General features: G+C 44.3%; 2 protein-coding genes and 1 long non-coding RNA gene across 6 annotated transcripts in view; 1 reads left to right on the top strand and 2 right to left on the bottom strand.

The window, feature by feature from the left end:
* The window catches only part of KIAA1958, an 80,233-nt gene extending 74,248 nt beyond the window's left edge, over positions 1-5,985 (top strand). The window contains exons 4-5 of one of the 2 annotated variants that reach the window (XR_014003287.1): positions 463-746; positions 843-1,084. Coding sequence is in view for 1 of the 2 variants with exons in the window: in XM_081176391.1 (XP_081032517.1) it covers positions 5,457-5,480 (24 nt within the window). In the remaining variant the exon portion in view is untranslated. Of the gene's footprint in view, positions 1-462; positions 747-842; positions 1,085-5,456 lie in introns of those variants that run through there. The other variant, XM_081176391.1, reaches the window with a different exon arrangement.
* LOC308577107 overlaps positions 1-19,814 on the bottom strand; it is a 134,469-nt gene that overhangs the window by 66,694 nt on the left and 47,961 nt on the right. The window lies entirely within an intron of this gene.
* Positions 6,812-16,905, bottom strand: INIP (INTS3 and NABP interacting protein). 3 transcript variants are annotated; one of them, XM_081177237.1, is made up of 6 exons: positions 16,641-16,905; positions 14,026-14,107; positions 10,418-10,520; positions 8,402-8,461; positions 7,888-7,978; positions 6,812-7,086 (listed from the first exon to the last, which is right to left on the bottom strand). In XM_081177237.1, exons 2-6 carry the CDS (start codon positions 14,048-14,050, stop codon positions 6,991-6,993), a joined length of 375 nt encoding a protein of 124 aa, XP_081033363.1. In that variant the 5' UTR covers positions 14,051-14,107; positions 16,641-16,905; the 3' UTR covers positions 6,812-6,990. The 3 variants fall into 3 exon arrangements, with proteins under 3 accessions (XP_081033363.1, XP_081033364.1, XP_081033365.1); XM_081177238.1 differs by lacking the exon at positions 16,641-16,905 and adding an exon at positions 16,290-16,447; XM_081177239.1 differs by lacking the exon at positions 8,402-8,461 and having other exon boundaries at positions 16,641-16,903.

Consider the following 19,814-nt stretch of genomic DNA (forward strand, 5'->3'; position numbering starts at 1 on the left):
CCCTTGTAAAACCTGACCTTTTGCAGAGAAAGAAGCTGGGAGCCAATTACTTGGAAAAGGATTGTTATTTTCACACAGTCTTTGTGGCTACCCTCCTGAGAGGTTCAGATTTGCGACAAGAGACAAAAGCTAACTTAATTTGAGATATAAGGTGTGTTGATTTCAGTACACTGCTGGCACGGTTTCAGTCACAGCACTGTCTCCCCTCTTACCCTTTGAAGTTTAGAAAGCTGGTGCCATTTTCTTTCTTCTTACAAGTGCTACAGTCAGATGTGGAACATCCTAGGATGTCTCTGATATCGAAACACCAGGACCGTCAATTAGGCAACAAATTATTTTGATGATTAAGGGATGGTGGCAAAAATAGCCATTTCCAAAATTCTGAGGCTTTAGCTGTCAACAACTGATAAATGTAACATTGCAGGGACATACCAAGGTCAAGAATCTGTCTTTGTTTCCTAGGAATCCGCTAAATTAATCTGATGGTGAGCGTTACACAAAGGAAACTTTCCACTTTGGGTGAGGCGGCTGAAAGAATTGAATTTAGTCACCCAGAGACAAGGTTAGACGCATGATAATAGTAACTGTAATAATAATACACCACGCTGCCTCAGTAACTAGTTGAATGAAATATGAGGGGTGGTGGGGTACAACCATGCTCACGTGTGTCCTTCTCCTTCCTAGACTCACCACCTCAGTGCTGTTCTTTTGTGTGGAACCAAAACTGCCTGGTTTGTGCTGAAGAAGTGTGCATGCACACGAAAGCTCATACCAAGAACTAACTTAGTTGGTCTTTAAGGTGCTACTGGAAGGAATTTTTTATTTTGGTTTGTGCTGGTTAGTTTATTCCAGCCTCTTCATTGGATGTGAAGCATCAAAACAAAGCAAGGATTGTTTCTTCTTGCAAACACTGCAGCGACACTTTCTGTCTGCAACTTATCTCTCCCTCTCTCATGCTCACTTTCTCTCACTCTAAAGGGGTGTCCTGGATCGGGGCTGGAGTTTCCCACTTCTTCTCCGTCTAATAAGACTGCCATCTGACCTCTGCTCTTTGTTACCGGTGCCCCTGTTTCAGCATAATCATTCCTCTATAGTGGTAGGCTAGAGAAGGGGCAGAGGAAGGGTGTGTGCGGTGGGGGCAGGCTGCCCCGGGTGTCACCACTGAGAGGGGTGACAAAATGCTGGGTGGCACTCACCATGGGGCCTGCAGCGTGCCCGAGCCTTGCGTCTCTCCTGAGAGTGACGCAGTGGCTTGGGCATCCGCAGGCTCCACACTGCCCCAAATGGTTTGCCTGCTGCCTCCCCCTCAGCTATAGGGTGGCTGAGTGGGAGGAGGCTTGGAGGCCCCATGGAGTGTCCTGCCCCAGCTGGCCCCGCCCCTGAGCGCAGGGCACACGCACCGTCCCAGGCGCCCAATCAGCTTGCCCTGCCGCTGGCTAGGGATGAATGACACCAGCCCTTCATGTTAGGATGGGAGATGTGGGGAGAGCATGAGGAGGGGGCAAGAGAGAGCATTTGTTTGGGGCCTTTAAAGTTTTACTTACAGATAGGTAGCCGTGTTGGTCTGCCATAGTCAAAATAAAAAAATTCCTTCCAGTAGCACCTTAAAGACCAACTAAGTTAGTTCTTGGTATGAGCTTTCGTGTGCATGCACACTATCTGAAGAAGTGTGCATGCACACGAAAGCTCATACCAAGAACTAACTTAGTTGGTCTTTAAGGTGCTACTGGAAGGATTTTTTTTATTTTAAAGTTTTACTGACGACTTTTTATGAGTAACAAACTGAATGATCCTTTAATGTTTGAGTCGGCCATTTATGTTGTGTCATAGTGTGTGCCCTTTAAGTTGTGTGATGGGTTGCATCAGCATGAGGTGGCCACATAGAAAGCAGGTCATCCCAAACTAATATTGGCATGCTTTTTAGCAGCTTGCGCATAAATCTGCAAAGGTGGCTTTCAGTGGAGTAGCGTTAGTTTGGTGAGAATCGGATACAGCCGTACCTTGGAAGTGGAACAGAATCTGTTCCGGCAGTCCGTTCAACTTCCTAAACATTTGAAAACCAAAGCCCGACTTCTGATTGGCTGCAGGCAGGGGCAGAGGAAGGGGGGTGCAGTGGGTGTGGTCCGCCCCGGGTGTCACCACTGAGGGGGGTGACAAAATGCTGGGCGGCACTCACCGCAGGGCCTAAAGCGCGCCCGAGCCACACGTCTCTCCTGGGAGAGAAACGGTGGCTTGGGCGCGTGCAGGCTCCACGCTGCCCATACGGTCTGCCTGCTGCCTCCCCCCCCAGCTGTAGGGAGGCTGAGTGGGGGGAGGCAGGCAGACTCCCGAAGCCCCACAGTGCGCCCCACTCCATAGGTGGCTCGCCCCGTCCTCGCCCGCCCCTTTGGCTGGCTCATCCCACCCCTATGGACAGCTCGCCCTGCCCCTGGGCACGCTGCCTCAGGCACCAAACGGCTTCCTCCTCCACTGGCTGCAGGGAGCTCCTGCAGCTTGTATATCGGGTTTTGATCATTCAGGAGCAGATTTGTTCGGGAGCCTAGGCGTTTGAGGTCCAAGGTATGGCTGTACAGTGGTACCTTGGTTTACGAACTTAATCCATTCCAGAAGTCCGTTCTTAAACCAAAGCATTATTAAACCAAGGCGTGCTTTCCCATAGCAGCAAGGGACTCAATTTGCAAATGGAACACACTCAACAGGAAGCGGAACATGTTCTTGTTCCAAGGCAAAGTTCACAAACCAAAACACCTACTTCCGGGTTTGCAGCATTCTGAATCCAAGTTGTTCATAAACTAAGCTGTTCTTAAACCAAGGTACCATTGTGTACCCTTCCAGAGTTCATGCTAAATACATGACTTCTGCTAAATGAGCCACCATAGCTGCTAGAGGGCTCTGAAAATGTGTGTCGTGGGCTTTTTAGATTCTTCTACCTGTGTACTATCTGAAACCAAAGTGGCACATTGGTTGCCAGATGTGAGATGTATTGGCATAATTTTCAGCTCTCCTACCCCACTATTTAGTGTTTGAAAGCCCAGGATCCAAATAGTATGTTTTGCAGCACAATCGTGTACACCAGGGGGTGCCTAACCTTTTGCCCTCCGGATGTTTGTGAATGCTACCTTCTCTTTCGTCCCTGACCATTGACCATCTTGGCTGGGACTGACGAGAGTTTGAGTCAACCACATTTGAATGGGTCACAGGTGTCCCCTCACAGAGCTACAATTTCCTGCACCAATAACAAAGGGCCGTTCCCAGCATTCTTCAGGGGGGGATTGTGCATTCAATGTATGCTGGGTATGCAGCCTCGTGTTATGCAAGGCTTGCCTTTCTCTGACAGTTAATGATGGCAAAATATTGCAGCTGATTTACATGCATAGGAGTTCCTACCTAGCTTTGATTTCCTGAGGGTATTTCTCCCACTTCTTCCTGCTGCTAGCTGTTTTTTTCCTGTTCTTTTACCTAGGCCAGACTACAAAGGGATTAGAGACACAATTACATCCCTGAATGTAAACAACAAATATTGCATAGTTCAAAAACACTGCTGTTAGCTGGTAAATAATAAATTGCACCCCACCTAGGAAAGATCTGACAGTGATTCACAGAATGCTGGCTTCGTTGCTCATAAAAGCCTCTTTCCCTGTTTTGAGAAAGCTGACATATTTATGGTGGGACTGTAGGATACAGTTTGTAATTCACTGTTAATAATTATTTACAGCAAATTTCCCTCCTTCTGAAGCCGGCAGAGAGCTGTCAAATGGGAAGATTTCGCAATTTATATGGGGCTGTGTGCATTAGGCAAGCCCGGGAGTATATTAACTTATGGCTGCCTGGAATCCATTTGACAGCAAATAGATCATGAGAAGCAAAATAGTGTCGGAAACAGGAGGGGGAAGAAAATTTTTCCATTTTAGAAACAATTTTAAACATCAGACAAAGAAAAAAAGCATGTCATTCACCGGAGCATTAGATTTTCCTTAGTTTTGAAGAAAACCCCAGTGAATTTTGTACCTAAATAGTTCAGTTCTGGAGTGTGAATTTTGAAACGTTTCTACATTTTATAAGTGAAATATGCTGTACTCCAAACCATGGGAGAATCACAAGGCGCTATAGGTAGAGTCCTGAAATCCCATGAAAGGTGAATGACAGAGAACACCTGAGCTCCTATATGTGTGATGCAGAAGCAAAAAAAAAAAAAAAAAAAAAAACTACTGCTATTCTAGGCTGTATCAACAGAAGTATACAGTGGTACCTCGGGTTAAGAACTTAATTCGTTCCGGAGGTCCGTACTTAACCTGAAACTGTTCTTAACCTGAAGCACCACTTTAGCTAATGGGGCCTCCTCCTGCTGCTGCGCCGCTGGAGCACGATTTCTGTTCTCATCCTGAAGCAAAGTTCTTAACCTGATGCACTACTTCTGGGTTAGCGGAGTCTGTAACCTGAAGCGTATGTAACCTGAAGCGTATGTAACCCGAGGTACCACTGTACTGTCTAGATAAAGGGAAGTAATAGTACCACTCCATTCTGCCTTCATCAAACCACACCTGGAATACTGTGTCCAAATTTGGACAGCATGGCTGGTTCCAGAGCATGGCTGGTTCCAGACTTGTGGACCCATGGCTTAGAATGGTCTTCCCCACCCTGGTGCCCACCAGTTGTTTTGAATGAAAACTCCTATTATATTTCACCAGTAGCCGTACCGGCTAAAGGTAAAGGTACCCCTGACCATTAGGTCCAGTTGCGGATGACTCTGAGGTTGTGGCGCTAATCTCGCTCTATAGGCCAAGGGAGTCGGTGTTTGTCTGCAGACAGCTTCTGGGTCATGTGGCCAGCATGACTAAGCCGCTTCTGGCGAACCAGAGTAGTGCACTGAAAGGGTGTTTACCTTCCCGCCAGAGCAGTACCTATTTATCTACTTGCACTTTGACGTGCTTTTCAACTGCTAGGTTGGCAGGAGCAGGGACTGAGCAGCGGGAGCTCACCTTGTCATGGGGATTCGAACCGCGACATTCTGATTGGCAAGCCCTAGGCTCTGTGGTTTAGACCACAGCGCCACCTGCGTCCTCAGCCGTACCGGCTAAGGGTGGGCTAACTGAAGTAGGAAGCCAACTACATTTGGATGAGCAATTTTGAGGTGAGCAATGACAAAAATGAAGAAGTGAATGGAAGCTTATCCAAATATTTCAATCCAGCAAGGTGCGGGGGGGGGGGGGGACATGCACAGGAATGTTGGTTTATGAATGCACAACTGGGAACTGATGCAACAAGAAGTGTTGGATCAGGGCCAAACTGGACCTGTCTGGGTTGTGTGGTCATGTATATTTTCAACACAATCTTCTGTGGACAGAAGACATGAGATTAGCTCATTTGCCTAGACATATAGGTGATCTTCTTTTCACAGCTATGCTCCTGCCAGTCTTGAAGATTATATGGCCGTATTTCTTTTTCTTTTTATTCAGACTCCCTCTTGTGGCAGAACATGATTAAGAACCCAGTTCTAACCAAAAGAAAAAAATTCCTTCCGGTAGCACCTTAGAGACCAACTAAGTTTGTTATTAGTATGAGCTTTCGTCAAAATTTGAAACGTGGTTCATTTTAAGAAATCTGCAACATGGGCCTGATGACTTCACTTCTTTTAAAAACTTCACTCCCAAATCTGCACTTTGGTTGCAGGGGTGCTCCGTTCCCTAAAAATTGAAGCCTATTGTTTTGTACTCAAGAAAATGCAGCAATCTCCCACACCCCAGGCAGAGTTATCTTGAACAGGGTGTAAGTAATAGGACCCAACTGGAAATTGTACGGTTGTCACTAATCACACAACCTTCCATTCTCGAATCTCGTCATGAATTGTCATGAAATTGTCAGCATTTGTTACCTTGTTCCTTTAAAGTTGTTGTTGTTGTTGTTAATGTTTACACAACTAAGCAAGTGTGCTGCTTAAGACTTCTATGTGATGACTATATACACATGTGCCTTTCTTTCGGGGGAGGGGGAGGGAATCACTGAAGAATATGAAAGGGTGGCAGACAAATTGTTTATCATGGGCTGATGTCAAGGAAATAAACACCTTTCAGACTTTTAGAAGACATCTGAAGGCAGCCCAGGCAAGTTTTTGCCTGGCAAGTTTTTAATGTTTTAATATTTGCCTGGCAAGTTTTTAACTAGGCAAGTTTTTAATGTTTGCTGTTTTACTGTGTTTGATGTTTTGATTTGTTGGAAGCCACCCGGAGAGGCTAGGTCAACCAGTTAGATGGGTGGCATATCAATAAATTGTTGTTGCTGCTGCTGCTGCTGCTGCAATAACCTGAGTCAAATGTTGTCTTTTACCCGAGTCTTCAGATACTGAAACACACACACATGTCACACAAATACTAACATCTGAAAATATTCAAACCCAGGGCAGGCTGGTGATGTAATAGTCACTTTAATGTCGGTTAAGTATGTGATCTGTGGTCCTGGAAGCCCAATGTTCAAAGCTCACCACAAATATCAATTTCCTAGGTGGCTGAAAGGAAATCACACCTCTCTCTCTCTCTCTCTCTCTCTCTCTCTCTCACACACACACACACACACACACACACACACACACACACTCATCTGGAACATCAGTATAACAATACTTATACAATAGTGCTTCAGTGTGCTCTATTGAATTATTTAATGGGCTATACTGAGTGTGTTACTTAATGAGATTGATGGGCATGTGGTAAACTGAACTAAAAGAACAAGGAAAGATTGAAAACCACAACTCAAGTACAAAATAGTAATATCCAACTCTGAAAACCGAAGGAAAGAAAAACAGGGTGCCTGAGAATTCATTTTAAGTAGTTTAATGCCACCACCAAAAATAAAAAAATAAAAATGAAAGCCATTACAATGAGTAAAAAGGAAATCAGTTTTGAGTCCTCTCTTATTTTCACAAACCATCGACTGAAAGTTTGGAGAAGCAGCAGCTGCAGTAGTGGATGATCTTCATTCTAAGGGCTCTCTGTCTCACTCTGACTCAAGTCGTGGCAACACAGGGAGAATAAGGTTTCCAAAGGCGGAGTCTTGGGTTATAAAGTATCCTGAAGAATGTGCATGAGCATGCTGGAAGAGGAAGAGACAACATCTGGAAAATGGCACATGTAATACACCCATGCAAGAGTGGCCTCCCCATGGCGCTAGCCAAGCAATAGGAGGGCATGAAAAACACAAATCAGATTCAGAGGTGGTTTGGTGGTGGTTGGTTGTTGTTTTTTTAAAAAAATCTATATTGGAGGTTTCAATCCTGAACACAGTTGGATTGACTTAATCCTTTTGACATCTATGGGATTTAATTCTGTGTGGCACTGCAACTGAAATATTCTTAAGTGTCAGGATCTGGAATTCAATGTAAAAGACAGGTGCTAATGCTTATGGGATTGTCTATAATTTCTTCAGGCTGCCTTTGCATCCTCTGCTACTTGAATTCCAGCCTGTCAGGATGCAGGGGAGAAATGAGCCTGAATCTAAAATGAAAAAAACGATGTGGTACAGCAGGCACAGGCAAACTCGGCCCTCCAGATGTTTTGAGACTACAATTCCCATCATCCCTGACCACTGGTCCTGTTAGCTATGGATGATGGGAGTTGTAGTCCCAAAACATCTGGAGGGCCGAGTTTGCCTCTGCCTGTGGTACAGGATGGCCAGGCACCAATGCTATTATTACCGCATCACAAATAATTCTGATATAAAACTATGTTATCACTGTGCAAGTCATAAAGCTGCAAGATGCATGTTAGTTTGGGTCCCTACCACATGCAAAAAGGTCCTTAGGAGCAACAGCTTCCAACGCACCAAGACCCAAAAAACAAAACAACGAAATACGGATCCTGCCAACCTGAGTCTTATGTGACTGGGACAACTCACCTGCAGAGCGGCCTTTTGCTGCGCCGCTATGTGCTGCTGCTCAGCATGATCGCGGAAATCCTTGTTAAGGGAGGATCTAGCTAGAGAGATGCTACAAGCAACAGAAAGGAAGGGAAAAATGAGGCGTCACACAAGTGCAGCAAAGGAAACAACCACCACGAGATCATGGGTGGGGTGGGCATTTCAGAGTCAAGAAAGTTCCATGATCTCCTACTTGGAAATACGAGGCTTGAAATTTTGGGGGGATTCGAACATGCAAGACAGTGTTTGTGTGAACACACACCAGGCGGACCGTTCTGTTCTGGAACTCTCACCCCAGCGGAGGCAGGTCAAGTCAAATGGAAAGGAAAGCCCTGCCCCAGAATAAGCCAAAAGGAAGTCAGCTGGAAGTCATGCAGCAGAATGATGCTAGGGGAACCCCGGGCACATTTTGGGGTTTGTTTGTTTTTGCTCGTTCACCAGCGCCACCCAATGACTTGCCTAAGTGATACCTGAATAAAACAGCACTACTAACCAGGGGTCCATAGTCTTCAGGATGGGGAGTTCATATGTTTGGAAGAGTGGCTGCAGAACTCTGTATGCAGGAAAAGAGTTTCCCATTGAGATCGAGCCCGGACAAGGTCTCTCCATAGTCAACATGTTGACAAGTTAACAGTGCACAAAAACGCTACTACTACACCATGAGCAATAAATCAAGTTCTAGGCTAAACTCTTAGGGGATGGGAAAGAGGAAGAACTGATATAAGAGAGAGTCACACTTATTCATTGTTCCCTTCAGGTTCCACTTAAACATCTCAGTGGCTTACTGTAAAATCTCAGGTCTAGAAAAACTATGATAAGGTCCAACGTCTGGAAGGGGAGGCTTGGAGGTGATGGTGAAAAGGTGTGGACCGGCCGCTGTGAGGTTCTGCTACTTTCTTGGGGGAAAGTGCCCTGAAATAGCTGGTTATGTGTACTCTCTGGGCAAAATACAAATGCATCTCTGACAATGACAACTTGGCACTCCTAATAAAGAGATGAAATCTTCCCCTCTACGTTCACCTTGCGAGGCTTTCCCAACTGTTCTGAAAAACTGAATGTCTACATAGGCAATAAAAGTGTTCAGACACACAAATGCTCCTGTGAGCTATTCAATGTCATTTTATAACAAATATTTGAAAGACAGAGAGAGACAAAATTAAGTTGTTTTGGTGCTGAAATAGAGCAACTAAGAAATCAAACAATCACATGCACTTCACTAAGTTGCGTTTGTGTACATATAGACCTAAGAAGGAATAAAAATGTAAAGAACACTGGTGTGTGTTTTTTTAAGTGTGGAAATGAACACCTGATGCTTTCCTTAAAAAAATTATTCTGAAAGGTTTTTAAAAACTGGGAAAGGGCCGTAGCTCAGTGGTAGGTAGAGCATCTCCCTTGCTTGCAAAAGGTCTCCAGGTAGAGATGGAGATGTGCCCTTCTTGAAACTGTGGAGAGCTGCTGCCAGTCAGGCAGAGACAATAATCAGTTAGATGGACCCAGATTTAGAACACAGAGGGAAAATGTTTGGCTTTTATGTGTTCCAGGAACCTGCTGAGGTTCTTCTGCTGGAATTTGATATGTGCTCTAACATTCTCATCTTCTACTGCTGGCAGCCTTCGGTGTTTGCATTTTTATAATTTGTTCGTTTATCTAGATAACTTCTATCCCAATTTTCTACACAAAGATGTACTTATAGTGCTTTGTATTTCTGATCTGCAGTATTGTATTTTAAAGGTTAGCTGTTCTGATCTGCTTGATAATTTCAATTGCCATTTTATTGAGATTTATGTTAGCCACTCTGGGTGCCAGCAAGAGGAAAGGTTGGGTGTAATAATCAGCCAACAAACAAACAAACAAACAAACAAACAATAAACAAAAGCTATATGGTATTGTGGTTATTAAGATCAGTGTGTTTTAGTCAGTGCTTTTTTATCGGGGTACACATACCCCTAAACATATTGTGAATCTAAGTTTGGCCTCATATTTCAATATGAGTAAGAAAATGAGAGTACCCCTAAATGTTTTTAAAAGGAAAAAAGCACTGGTTTTAGTGTGTTAGCTACCTTTGAGAGCCACCTTTGTCTAAGTAGTGGATGAAAATAGATTTAAAATTAAATTAAATCGGGGTTGCTAGTGTGGGGGCACACATGCAACCGAAAAGACATTCCCAGGTGCCCGTGCTGAAATTCGGTTTGAAAGAAGCATTCTATTGTCTGCATGTTGTGCTCACAACAGTTCATCTGGTTTGCAAATGCATTCAGAAGCCCAGTCAATTTTGGCAACCCCAACTGTGTTTAACTTCTCCTCTTCCAGACCGAAAGAGCAATGGGAGAGGGTCAGAGGACAGAAATCCAAGGCACATGCTGGCTGCCCTCCTCAAAGCTACGTTTTGGGGAACAACTAGTGCACAACTCTGTTGGATGAACATGACATGAGAAAGCTGCATGTGGCTTTCCTCTTTGATCTGAGAGCAAGACTGAAAGAAAGAGACAGGTCTCTAAACATACTGTACCTGGCTCCGGGGTGATTCGTAGAAGACTGGTTTTGCATCAGTAGCTTCCTCTTCTCTTTGTCGAGCTCAGCCAAGATTGCAACCCTGTTCTTATTCTGAAAGCCTGGGAAGAGTGAGAGGAATGTAAAATGTTACTGATGCATCCTATTTCTCTGAGCCACCTTGTAACCCTACTGGCTTAAAGCCTCTCCCAAGCGAATGATGATGAATATCAATGATGAATATATTAATCTTCAGAGCCAACGAGCACAATCCTTGAAGTCTATTTATAACTTTCCTTTCTCCTCTCCTCATTAACAACATGAAATACCTTCCTAACAATGTCATCCATACTAACCATTTAAATAAGTCTTTAATCTCAAGCCTGGCTTTCAAGAGCTGTCTGTTTTTCACTGCAATAAGGTTTCTGGTATTAAAAGCACTGCTTCCTCCATTAGAAATACCTCAGCATAGATTCCTGAATTCCAACCATCTTAGTCTATAAATGGGAAACATTTGTGACCGGAATAATTTATATGTGTGAAACTCTTGTGCCATGGCTGATTGCAGAAGGTTTGGCAAAAATCAGGCATATATATGTGTCTGTGTTCTTCTGCCACTCATAGGAACAGGATAAAATCTTAAGATTCAGAGTTTTGGTTGTTGGAGCCAGTCATGGTGTAGTAGCTAGGGCACTGGGCTAGGACCCAGGACACCAGGGTTCAAATGCCCACCCAGCTCATTGGGTGACCTTGGGCCAGTCACTGCTGCTCGGCTGGACATCCTTCCCATAGTTGTGAAGATAAAATGGGAAGAGGGAGGCAGCTCACATGCATGACCTTCAACAACTTGGAGGGAATGTGGGGTGAGACATACATATTTTACTTTAAAAGTGAACAGCCCTTGCTCAGGGCATTGAACCAAAGGTGAATTGTTCTGGAAACTCTGCAAACGCCATCTTGGTACTCAATATAACCCCACAATTAATTGGTGGTGGTGGTTGTCACCATGAGCTCATTGATGCTTATATTCACTTGCTTTGATATAAGCTAATGGACTTGCTTTGATGTTTTCCTTATCTGTGGGTTTGGGGTGCTGGGCTCTGAGCCCAGAAAGGGGAACTATCTGTAAGATTTGGGTATTTGCCACCTATGCCCTCATCTGGGGAGGTGAAGTGATGGGGAGTCCTGGCCAAAGTGACGTACGCTGCCAATGTACAAATACATGAGAACACAGTTCTCTCAGGAATGCCTATTTAAGGAGCTAAGCACACTAACATGGCAAAAAGCAGAGTTGTAGAGCTGGAGGGGACCATAGGGGTCATCTAGTCCAACCCTGTGAAATGCAGGAATCTTGCAGGACAAAGAGAGGTTGTTTTGTTTTTGAATGCCAAAGTCTCTTTACCAAGTTAGTACTCTAGCTGAGAAATATCCATACATATGCCTACTGGAACAGTGGCGTAGCGTGGGGGGTGCAGGGGGTCCGGCCGCACCGGGCGCAACATCTGGGGGTTAGGGGGCACAAATCCACGGGTTAGGGGGCGTAAATTACTTGCCTTGCCCCGGGTGCTGACAACCCACGCTACGCCACTGTACTGGAAGCTTCTTCATTCCAAATCAGACCAATGGTCTATTAAGTCAAGAAGGGATACTGACTGGCCACAGGTCTCCAAGATTTCAGATCCTGGCCTCTCTGTTGCTCTGGAAGCTTGCCTTGGGCCAAGGAGAAAGCACAGGAGGTGATGTTTTCCTCCTCAGTCCAAGCCTCCAATGATCACCTCAGAGTCAGGGATTGACACACCTGATTATGCACCATTTAAATAAATAAATAAATAAATAAATAAATAAATAAATAAATAAATAAAATGTTGTGAACTGCCTTGAGTATGTATATATATATATATATATATATATATATATATATATATATAAAATATACCGCCCTTCAGCCATAGATCTCAAGGCAGTTCACAACATAAAATTACACCATAAAAAGCACAATAAATGGGCTTGATTTGGGCTTTGGGCTGAGAGGAAGAATGCATTTACTTTCCAGTGTGCTGCAGAATTTTACGGAGGATGTTCTGCTATTTTTCAGAAAAGCAGGCTACGGTCTCTCCTGGCAGTAGAGATCCTGCCCTCCTGAGCCAGACTACCAAATTCTGGACCTCAATAAATCATCCACATACAGACTAGCAAAGCTTAGAAACAGAATATAGTCGCCCTGCCTTCCCCAACGTGGTGCCCGTCACCTGTTGGTGGACTGCCAATTCCCATCATCCTTGGCTATTGGGCATGTTGGCTAGGGCTGATGGGAATTAGAGTCCAGCAACATCTAGACAGCCCTGGCTTGGGGAAGGTTGGCGTAAGCGATTACTGCACCACTTATAATAACCTAATTGCGTCTCGCACAATTACCATCTACAAGCCAATTCTCTCAACCTCTTTCTTTCTTACAGCAAACTACATTCTGATGTATTCTCCCACATGCTCAGTAACAATTAAGGAGAATTCATGTCGCTTATTAGATTTCCTTTGAATTATTAAAGTATGAATATTTTACTTGCCTCCAATAACTGTGACCACATAGACAGAATAATGCAAGGCATTATGGATGTGGTGTCCTTGGGGAAATCTGCACATAAAGACTAATTAATGACCTCAAGTTGCAGGCTATGTATTAGGACTAGTGATTTAAATGCTAAATAAAAAGGTCTCGGTCCTTACCCTTCACAAAGAATACAGTAACACAATTCTGAAATGTACTGTGACTTTAAATTAGATTAGGGTTGCCAGGTCAGGAGCATCCCAGACCCTGAGATTTCAGAGCCCATTCTTGAGACCTGAGGCAACCCTGCTGATGGCTTTTGGAGATGGAGGTTAATTGGGAGAGTGGAGGAGAAAGGGGAGGGGAGACACTCCCCAATGCAATAATCTGCAGCCAGCTCCTGTCAGTTTGCTGAAGTTTGCGAGCAACATGTACAGGCTTCTTAATATCTATCTATCTATCTATCTATCTATCTATCTATCTATCTATCTATCATCTATCTATCATCTATCTTTAAGGCACTCTCAGCCACCTGGAGACTTAAGACCAGCCACCAGGAGGGGGCCAGGCAAGGTTCGAGACTCAAGATCAGACCTGGAGGTCTGGCAACCACAATTAGGATAGTTTAATAAGGAAAAGAGTCAACTCTATATTTACACATATTACAGAAACAGGAAATGATCCATGAATGGTTCTCTTTTTATATACTCTCACATGACAAAAACAACCAACAGATCAATGCTTTATTATTATTATTTTAAGCACTGGTGATGAGAGAAAAGTTCATTTTACAAAACTGATCCCTGGGTATAAGCTCCACAACCTTTCCCCATAACAGTCAAGTTACACATTCAGAAGCTTCATGTAATACAATATTCAATGACAGTAGAATTTCCTTATCCACCTATCAGTTTCCCTATTTTTTCAGCCAATTCACCCAGGGTGATTTACTGCCTCAGGACATTTCTAACATTGCTTTCTAATTATTTCTAATGCTGATTTCTAAGCTAGCAGGGATATTGCATGTTTTTCCACATAAAAGAGAATCTGTGGTCCTAGTTATACGGAAATGCAACATTTACCTTGTCCAGGAGGATTGGAAGCCATCTTGCCAGGTTCCCCCTTAATTTAACAAGAAGCAGCTATAACCTGTTATGTGAAAACCTATCAAAATGAACAGAAATTAATGTGTGAACATAAAGGCATAAAACTCCAAAGCTCAGCAATAGCTTCGTCCAACAACCAACAACTCTCGGGAATGGTTGCAAACAATACAAAGTAGAAGCTAGGTTGGTTTTATTTCTTTATAGCAGTATTTTCAACGCTGCCAATTTGTACAATATAAGACGGCAGGCTGCAACATTATATACAATAAAATATAAAATACCATTAAAACAGTAAAAGACAATTATAGCAAACACAAAGATTAACAGGTTTATTGCAGCATAAGCTTTCGCGGTATAAAGATCAGTTTTTGTTTTTTGTTTAAAAAGGTCATTGCATTGAAAACCTGCACATAAATGCAGCCGGCAGCAGTGGCAGAGCTTCATGCTCCAGCACCGGGGGGCGGGGGCAGAGAGCAGGCGGGGGCGGGGCTGGCGCACATCCCAGGGGCATGGTGCGCCACCCACAGTGATGTGGTGCGCGTCCTGAGGGTGTGGTGCGTCGCCCGCAGGGATGTGGCACGCGTCCTGGGGGTGTGGCCTGCCACCTGCAGGGGCGTGGCTCCCAGCGCCGCCGGGGGGGGGGCAGCTGCAATGGCACCCCACTGGGATTGCGCTGCCAGGGGCAGTGTGCTCCCCCCGCACTCCTCTTCCTTAGCCAGTGGCTAGCAGGTTGTTACTGAAGCTGCTACCTGCAAGCAATCGGCCCACTTTCAGAAACAGCTGCACTGATTTGTTAGTGATGGTCTTAAAAGTCCTTTGAAGGTAAACAGCATTTCCGTGCGCTGTGGCACTTGTCATGGGGTCCCATTGCGCCAGAAGCGGTTTAGTCATGCTGGCCACATCACCCGGAAAGCTGTCTCTGGACAAACGCCAGCTCCCTCAGCCTGAAAGCGAGATGAGTGCCACAACCCCATAGTCGCCTTTGACAGGACTTAACCATCCAGGGGTCCTTTACCTTTTATGTTTTACAGCTAAGGACGAGGATACCTGAAGGCTCACAGGTATGAACCTGCCTGCTTTCTGATCTCATCACTGGAGGTCTCCCATCCTGTGTAAGCCAACAACCACTGAAATACATTTCATTGGTACCAGGGAAAATGGCTCCTCAGCAGCTGTGCCCTGACTCTCACCCGAGGGAAGACTTCCTTTTCCAGAAAGGCCTTTTGCTTTTAACTGTGCTGTAAAATTAATTTAACAGGGTGCTTCCTACTGTTATTTTCCCCACTGCTGTTCCCATTTAGTAGCTTGTTTTTTAATGTGTATGGTATTGCAGCTTTTATTTTTTACTCATTGCAACCCACCTTGGTTCCCCCCCCCCCCATGAAAGATGGGATAAAAATGCTTTAAAATAAATAAAATGGACCAATGGGAATCCAGATATCCAAGGCTCAGGGGCAGCTGGTCACCCATTTGTTCAGAAGAGGAGAATTAAGCTGGCAAAAAATACTGGCTCATTTTGAACATTCCACTAGAAAAGCTCAGAAGGTAGTTTGTTTCAACAAACCACAGTTCAGGTCAACCTCAGTTTAAGGTTTAGATAACACAATAAAGTGCAGTTAAACAAACTAACAAAATGTTTCCAATCTCTTCCTCAAAGATCATCCCAAATTTTTATATCTAGGGTGATCGGGGGCAGGGGAGTGCACACCCTTATGAAACATCCTCCACACACCTGTGGGCCAATTGTCAGTAGGTAAATCTCTTCTTAGAATGAGATATGACAATAAGACTCTAAAATAATAATAATTTTATTATTTGTACCCCATACATCTAACTCGATTGCTCTAGCCACTCTGGGCAGCTTCCAACATATAAAAACACTATATACCATACAGGGCTGCTTTCAGATGTCTCGTAAAGGTTATATTGTTACTTATCTTGACATCTGAGGGGAAGGCGTTCCACAGGGTGGGTGCCACCACCGAGAAGGCCCTCTCTTCCTTAGTTTATTACGCAGGCAATAATGACCAAGCTGTCCTGCCCAGAAAAAGAATAGGCAACCTTACTGTTCTCAACCAGTCAAAGCTGAGAAGAGAGTGGAGCAGAGAACCTGGTGGGACTAGCACCCTACAAACAACCTTGTATAAAACAAAAGCTTGCTAAATACATATACACAACCTTTTGACAAGCTTTTTTTAAAATAAAACCCACAAAAAGGCTGCAATTCTATAACCACCTACCTGAGACTAAATCCCATCAGACTTACAAAGCTAGTCGATGCATTATTTGAGCAGGCCAGCAGAAATCTGCACCAATTTAACAATGATTTATTACACTTTCTACTAAACTATGCCCAAAGCTGTTGCTCCTCTCTGCTCTTATTTGGTAACCCTGACTCCTCCTCCTCCCTCCTCCCTTCCTTACACTCCTTTGCATTGAAGCAGGAACAAGGAGGGTTACCATCTCCTAATCATTATTTAAAAAATAAAAATAAGTCTGCATAGTGGGTAGGCGAGGGGACAGAGACTAGCGGATTGAGATGTTCAGTCAACAAATAAATAAATAAATAGCCCCGCCCCACTTTAAAATACCTGGCAGGTGGGAATCCCAATTCATCCCTATCCTTCACGTGGGTTGTTTGCTCTCCCTTTTCTCTCCTTTGCTCCCCCCACCCCCGTTTGCACAGATGGGCTCTCCCGCGGCTCCCCCTCTTCCTCGGTTGGGATGCTCCCTCCGAACTTGACGTTCCCGATGAAGGAGCGATGAACTCGCTTCGCCGCGTCTGCGCGTGCGCGCGGCGAGAGGAAACTCGCCGCCCTTTCCTTCCCCACCGCTCGATCTCTAGCGGCGTCTGAAAAGGGTAGAATCAACGATCTAGCCTCTCTGCAGACTTATATGAAGTGTAGGGGTGCCGCACGTCTGCCAGCTTCCGAGCTGAGTTGAAACTTTCGCGTGATGCTTTGATAAGGACAAACGAGCGACTTAGATGGGTGTCCGAGACGGGCAATGTTAGCAAAGACGATCTTTGCTACTGTTTTTTCCCCGTGAGTGGTATTTCTGGCTGGAAATCCAAATCGGCGCTGTTGAAGTATCCCAACTGTTGTTCAATTATTATTATTATTAAGGACTAGCTAGCTACGTTTTGTTTTTTTATTGGACGTCTGCAACTGCATAGTTGCACCGGACTACACTGCGGGGCTGTTGTAAGCCACTCTCTCTTAGACACGACGTTTACACACACGCATACACAACCGCAACTTAATAATAATGGCGATCGGTTTGCATTTTGCAGAAAATGGTAGGTAGGTAGGTAGATCGAAATGAAATTTAAAATCACATTTTGACATTAAAATAAGATCTGCTTCTACCTTTTGATAGGGTGGGGGATATTACATTGCTGTCCAAAGGCACTCTCAATTTCTGAATTTCTCTGCTGTATTCTCATGGGCGTAGTCGGGATTTATGTTGGGGGGGGGGAGAACACCCACCTGTCACCATCTGGCTCTGTCTAGTACTGTACAGGGTTTCCCAAACTTGGGTCTCCAGCTGTTATTGTACTACAACTCCCATCATTCCTAGCTAGCAGAACCAGTGGTCAGGGATGATGAAAGATGTAGGCCCCCCCCCCAATATCTGGAGACCCCAAGTTTGGTAACAAATTCGGAATGAAATGTTTTAAATTGCTTTCTTTTCGCCCCAAGTGCTCAGAAAAAAGATAACTAAAAGTAGAAATTGTAGAAAGATTTGAGATAAGTATTTTTATTTATTTACTTGAATTGAGGGGGGCAGCTGCTACGCCCATGTGTTTTCCATGGTCCTCTGTTGTCCATGCTAGTGGATGGTTTTTAAAAGAAATGGAATCGGAAGAAGCTTGCAAATCTCTACTGCAAGCAATGGAAGTCGAGTCTTTATCTTTTGTAAGTCTGTGGGAAAGAACACTGACAGACACTGCAGGGCAAGGAAACAGGAAGCGAGTGCAAAAAATAATAATCTCAAGGGAGCAAAGTAACATAGATGCAAGAAAGGGAGAAACTGATACACCCTTCACACATGGGCAGAATTCTGTGGCTACTTTTGACTCCCTGTGTCTGCTGGGCAGAGCATCTCTTTGTACGCAGAAGGTCCCAGGTGGGATGTTCGGTCTGAAACCCTGGAGAGCCGCTGCCAGTCAACACTGGGCTGTGTGGACTCAGTGAAGGCCAGCTTCCTATGTATGTGCTTTGCATATTTGAAGGGTAAAAGTAACAGGTGCTCATAAGAGACAATGCAGAAGACCTGGAGTTTATCATTGCAGCCGTGTGGCAATATCACTCCTCGCTCACTCCTCACTTGTCCCTGTTGCTTTGTTACAAATGACTTTTTGTGGCTGCCTTTCCTTTGGCTAAATTAGTAACGGGAACATACAAATATCACCTACTTCCTCTCTTTCTTTCTTTTTATATTTTCAGAGTTCTATAGCAGAATCTCCCCCCTCCCCTTGTGTTTCCTAGAAGTACAGTATAGCAGTACCCCCCCCCCCCCGAATTTTGGTTCCTCTGTTTAATTTTTGTTGGTTTGGTGTTTATTAAATGTTTAGTTGAGGTTGGCAGCTACTTTATTTTTTGGGTATAACTATAAACTGTTTACTGTATTATTGTTATTATTATTGTTACTGGTTTTTTTGCGGATTTATTGGTTTATATGTTGTTTGTATATAGGATATCTTTTTTTAAATGTTTGATGCTTTGTTGTGTTTTATATGTTGTAAGCTGCCCAGGGTGGCTGGGGAAACCCAGCCAGATGGGCGGGATATAAATAAAAAATTCGCTTATTCCATTCCACTACCCTGTCACCCCAAAAAGTAGAAGCAAAGGCAAAAGTCATGCCTTTTAAACTAATGTCTTACCGTGTGATTTATTTATTTTTAAAGCAAGCTTGCCTTACCACTACTCATTGTGCTATGGGTGGAGAAATAAACTGGGGGCAAGGTTGCTTAATACGCTTCCCTCAAGCTATTTTTTCTGTTCAAAATGGCCTAGAATCATCAAGCTGGGGGGATTCTGAGAAGGAAAAACTCCACCAAAAATGTTTAAGGCTGCAGTCCCTTTGCCTCTCCCCCCCCCCCAGCTGCTCCTCTGCATAGGCTGCAATTGTATACCTATTTTCCCGAGAGTAAGCCCATTGACTGCCTATTTGATTGTTCTTTATTTCAAATAATGTCAAAGAAATCCATGGAATTATGAACAGCCTGAAGTTAGTTGTCGTTGGCCCAATTTATCATTATGGGGGCGGGGTCATCTGTTAGTTACTTCTGAGTAGCCGGAGCTGGGGGAGACTCTTGAGAGTCCCATGGACTGCAAGAAGATCAAACCTATCCATTCTTAAGGAAATCAGCCCTGAGTGCTCACTGGAAGGACACATCCTGAAGCTGAGGCTTCAATACTTTGGGCCACCTCATGAGAAGAGAAGACTCCCTGGAAAAGACCCTGATGTTGGAAAAGATGGAGGGCACAAGGAGAAGGGGATGACAGAGGACGAGATGGTTGGACAGTGTTGTCGAAGCTACCAGCATGAGTTTGACCAAACTGCAGGAGGCAGTGGAAGACAGGTGTGCCTGGCGTGCTCTGGTCCATGGGGTCACGAAGAGTCAGACACGACTAAACGACTAAACAACAACAACAGCCATACATAAGACTGTGGTGTTAAACTCGCCTCTTCTCAAAGCTGCTTTAAAAAATAAAATTGGGAGAAGGTTACATGCAACTGCTTACAATACCACTATTATG

Source organism: Podarcis bocagei, assembly GCF_964188305.1.
Source record: "Podarcis bocagei genome assembly, chromosome: 17".
NCBI lineage: Eukaryota > Metazoa > Chordata > Lepidosauria > Squamata > Lacertidae > Podarcis > Podarcis bocagei.